At 33.5% G+C, this 4,708-nt stretch overlaps 2 protein-coding genes across 2 annotated transcripts in view; one reads left to right on the forward strand and one right to left on the reverse strand.

The window, feature by feature from the left end:
- Nucleotides 1-1,167, forward strand: part of LOC119834041 (vacuolar protein sorting-associated protein 13A-like) — a 20,545-nt gene extending 19,378 nt beyond the window's left edge. The window contains exon 27 of the mRNA XM_038358318.1: nt 1,115-1,167. Coding sequence (XP_038214246.1) covers nt 1,115-1,167 — 53 coding nt within the window. The remainder of the gene's footprint in view (nt 1-1,114) is intronic.
- A 373-nt stretch (nt 1,168-1,540) lies between these two features.
- LOC119834125 (epoxide hydrolase 3-like) lies at nt 1,541-2,641 on the reverse strand. Its single transcript, XM_038358417.1, has 2 exons — nt 2,256-2,641; nt 1,541-1,894 (listed from the first exon to the last, which is right to left on the reverse strand). Exons 1-2 carry the CDS (start codon nt 2,469-2,471, stop codon nt 1,580-1,582), a joined length of 531 nt encoding a protein of 176 aa, XP_038214345.1. The 5' UTR covers nt 2,472-2,641; the 3' UTR covers nt 1,541-1,579.
- Nucleotides 2,642-4,708: the final 2,067 nt, after the last annotated feature.

Consider the following 4,708-nt stretch of genomic DNA (forward strand, 5'->3'; position numbering starts at 1 on the left):
AGTGAAACAGATGTATATCATCTGCTCCTTACCACACAGGGGACTTGGAAGTTCACCACACGAGGACACTTGAAGTAGGTATATAGGTAATTCGTTATGTATTTTATAATTGTGTTTGTTTGATGTTTGTACAAGTAAATCTAAGATTTAGGGATGTATTGGTTGAAACTCCGAACCGGCGGTAAATGGTAAAATCACAGGTAAAATTAAGTTATGACGTTTCAATAGTGCCAGAAGTGTAATTGAAGAAATTTGTGATTGATTATGGGTTTGGACATGATTTTTTTTTTGTTTTGTATAAATAATATATCGAGGTAATGTGAACTTATGGATAGTCTAACAGTCTATGGAGTCACTCCATCAAGGTTCGGAAATTTTTTTTAACAAACATATTTTTCCAATAAACGCATTCTGTAAACATTAAGTAAATTAAAGATAACATTTTATAATCTTCAAATTTCAATGTGTTCCGATTAGAGCAGACTAGGACTTAAGGTCATTGAACGATTGACAGATAATTTTAGTGTTAAACGCATTTATATATTACTAGCTGCGCCCTGCGGTTTCACTCGCGTAAGTCCGTTATCCCGTAGAAAAATCGGGATAAAAAGTAGCCTATATGTTATTTCATTTGTCCAGCTGTCTACGTACCAAATTTCATTGCAATTGGTTCAGTAGTTTTTGCGTGAAAGAGCAACAAACGCACACACATCCTTACAAACTTTCGCATTTATAATATTACTAGCTGCGCCCCGCGGTTTCACCCGCGTAAGTCCGTTATCCCGTAGAAAAATCGGGATAAAAAGTAGCCTATATGTTATTCCATTTGTCCAGCTGTCTACATACCAAATTTCATTGCAATCGGTTCAGTAGTTTTTGCGTGAAAGAGCAACAAACACACACATCCTTACAAACTTTCGCATTTATAATATTAGTAGGATAGGATAGTAGGAAGTAGGAGTAGGATTAAGTACAAAGTACATTTAAAATACGATTCGATACGACTTAAGCGCCTATGCTAAAAATATACAATTCAATACTAATATCATGTACAAATTTGTGTATCTGTCCGCTAAGTTGTCATTTTTGTCAAAGTATGCGCTTAAAACCGCAGGTCTTTTCTTTGACTTCAAGCGCAGCCGCGGCGGCAAGCTAGTTACAAATTGACGTACACATTTGTTATTACTCCATACAATAAAATTTATACACTGAAATACTAGTTAGTCGGGTATGAAGTGACTTCAATGTATATGCCATAAGCACATGATTGTGGTCAGCCTATTGCATTATTGTATTCGTGTATAAATCAAGTAAATAAAACATTCAATGTCACAATCGTAAACAGACAAAAAAACTTGGTTAACATGTATAAAAAGTATATTAATTCTATAAAGTAGTAGTGTTTATTTCTTTGAAAGCACTAATCTTTGTAACTATTGGTCAAATATAAAAAAAAATATTTCAATCATAAAACAGAGACAAGGAGCTAGCACATTGCTTAAGAGGTAGTGCAAATGAATAAAATACCATCTAACATAAAAAGAAACCATTAAGCAAGTTTATACTTAAGTTTTATAACTTACCAGGTAAGCAAACCTCCAATTCCAAAGCCAATAACAATAGCTGGACAGCCTTCCGACACTCCTACAGCTTTCAACAGTCCCGCCAGCTCTTCCACAGCTCTGGGTGGAGATAGATCCCGTCTGTCCCCACTCTCACTGCCTCCAGACCCTCGAAGGTCCAATGTTATCACATGGTAACCATTTTCAGCTAGCCTCCGAACTACAGAAGACCAGGATGGAACCCATAGGTTCCCAGTATCTGGGGCATCCCCGAGAATTAATATGACTTGGCCCGTCCGAGGTCCAGTCTCTACATAGTGGTATTTAACCCCCTGGAACATTATTTTTATAAATGGAAGGTTTTAATGTTGTCTATTTAATGGACAAGTTTGTAAAAATTATGAAAATGTTCTATTTTAATTTGTATTAATTTTTTTTTACAGTGATGATATGAGTGGAAGTAGCTTAAATTGTTAATAAAATTATTATCTGACGGAGTTTGTACAAATTATGTTAAAAATTTAATTATCATATTAAAATATTTATTTTCTTATACTGGCAAGTTATGTAAAATGTAAAATTTTTTGGCAATATATTCATTCTACTTGTGAAAAAAAACCGGACAACGAGTTTGTAGATTTACTACTATCATCAGTAGATTCATATTTTGTAAAATACCCACATTCTACGTACCATAATTTTAATATAGCAATGAATTCCAATTGACGAGTCCACGGTCAATTCTACCGGTGGATTGTTATTGGATAATTTTCTACGATGTCCTTTCCATAACCTTCGTGCAGCGAGATGCAGTAATTGCCACAATCCAATATAAACACACTGAAATAATAGTTCTATTGCCGCCCAACCTGAGACCAATTCGAGTACACCCTTTCTCTTAACACCCATGTTTATAAAATATCACAATATAATAACAGAAGCATCACATGTGTAACGCGACTGAGCCCAACACTTACTACAAGTTATCTCAAAACATTTTCTTATCTACTTTATCAAATTTTGAACCGAGATTGAACTTTGAATTCCAGCGGCTACCCGCGGATGTTGATGTCAATGTCATATGTCATTTGTCAGAAGAATTGGAAGGTATTTGTCATTAAAATATTGCACTGGCAACTTTTTGTTTTATTTTGTACTAATTCACATATTATAGAATAAGAAATATTGTAGCAATTACTTCATTATAAACAGTAAGTTAATTATAACTAAGTAGAAAAAATACTTGGTTTCATAAACTTGGCTTACATAATAACGTTGATAGGCAAGTCAGGTAAGACTAGAATATGTACGGTATGATAACCATTTTATACTTTCAATACTTTGTAGTGTAGAGAAATATCTATTGCTGTCATAGTCCGAAAGGATTGAGATTACTATGAGAAACTGGATTTGCTGGACTGGCTATACCTACCGGCTATCACGTGCCTACATCTAAAGTACGGAGTAGGTACACTCCTTTTTGAGATTCCTATATGAGTTTTAATTAAATAGGTCTAAGTTAGGCAAATAGTTGAACAAAAACAAAGCAAATAATAGAAATTGCAAGTATTTATTGTAAGAACGTAAGTAATGAATAGAAGAAAATCCTATGATTTTTTATATTTTAATTTCATCACTAAAATGAAAATTATTTACACTGTCTCAATTTTTAAGGAGGATAATGTGAGCGTATTTTGTTTGAACGTCGTCATTCGGTTTTAAAAACAAATTAAGGCTGTGAGACAGCGCACTTAAGATGAGTAACCCGTAATGACAATCGTAGACAGCAAGTCACGGTGGCTAACGATGCCATGAGAGTCACAGTTTAAAGCACCAGGGTCAGACTTGGGACAATATATACGAATGTATAAAAAACAAGTTTACAAAAGTAATACAGAGTCATGTGGTTATTTTATTTGGGTAATGTGTGCATGATATATGATATATACAAATGGTTTATGTTTATTAATTTGTTAAATAAGGAAAAATAATCGAAACAAGCGGACATAATGTTATGGTAATTCTTCGAAAGATGTTAAATGATTTTAAATATTATAACACGCAAATGTTTGCTGTACTTTTGAAATTAGAAGCAAGCATTTCATTATTATTAATTAATTTGTATGTACACAATATAACTAAATATGTAATTTGTATTTATAAATAGTGTATACAAGGGAGCGAGTAAAGGAATTTATGATTATATCTATTTATTTATTTATTTATTTATTTATAAACAGGTACATCAACAGATCGCACATATAACATTGGTAAAATAATAATTACAGATAACAATATTCTTATGCTTGACCCTATTACAGATGTACACAACATTGCAAGAAAAAAAAGAAGTAAGATAACTATAGTAAAATGGGGATGGCGTAAATGACTAAAATTATAACTTAATTCTAAGACGTGTTGGTTGTCCCACGGTATGATCTTTGCAGTTTCCGTTTAAACATTGGCATGCTATCGTGGAATATATCTAAGTTTGGGATTTTAGGGAGGATTTCGTTGTAGGTTTTTAATGTGCGCAGTATTGTCAAGTTTGTGCCGAGAATTGTTCTACATGTTGGAAGGCAAAAAGTTCGTATGGGTTTTCTGGGGATGGAATGAGGAACATTAAACATAATGTATTCCATCAAATCTGGGCACTCGACTTTCCCGTTCAGCAATTTATACAAGAATATTAAATCAAGAGTAACTCTTCTATCGTGAAGTTTATCCATTTTAAAAAAAGATAATCTATCATAATAAGGGCTTCTGTGAGAGATGCCAGGTGAAATAAAGGCAAGATACCGAGTAAACCTACGCTGTACTGATTCCAGTCGTTGAGAGTGCACGTTGAAGTATGGGTTCCAAGCGACACTCGCATATTCAAGAATGCTGCGAACAAAACTATTGTATAAAATAATTCGAGTGCTATTAAAACGGAAACCTTTTGTGTTTCTTTTCAAGAAACCAAGCATCTGGTTCGCCTTTTTAGCAATCGTGTCGATATGGGTAGTCATTTTTAAATTACTATCAATCAAAATTCCCAAGTCTCTCATCTCTTTGACCTTTTCTAATTGAACACTATTAATGGTGAAATTGTGGTTTAGTACATTTTTTTTCCTTGTACATGTAAGATGAAAGCATTTTTTCGG

The sequence above is a fragment of the Zerene cesonia genome, chromosome 18 (genome assembly GCF_012273895.1).
Source record: "Zerene cesonia ecotype Mississippi chromosome 18, Zerene_cesonia_1.1, whole genome shotgun sequence".
In the NCBI taxonomy this organism is placed as follows: Eukaryota; Metazoa; Arthropoda; class Insecta; order Lepidoptera; family Pieridae; genus Zerene; species Zerene cesonia.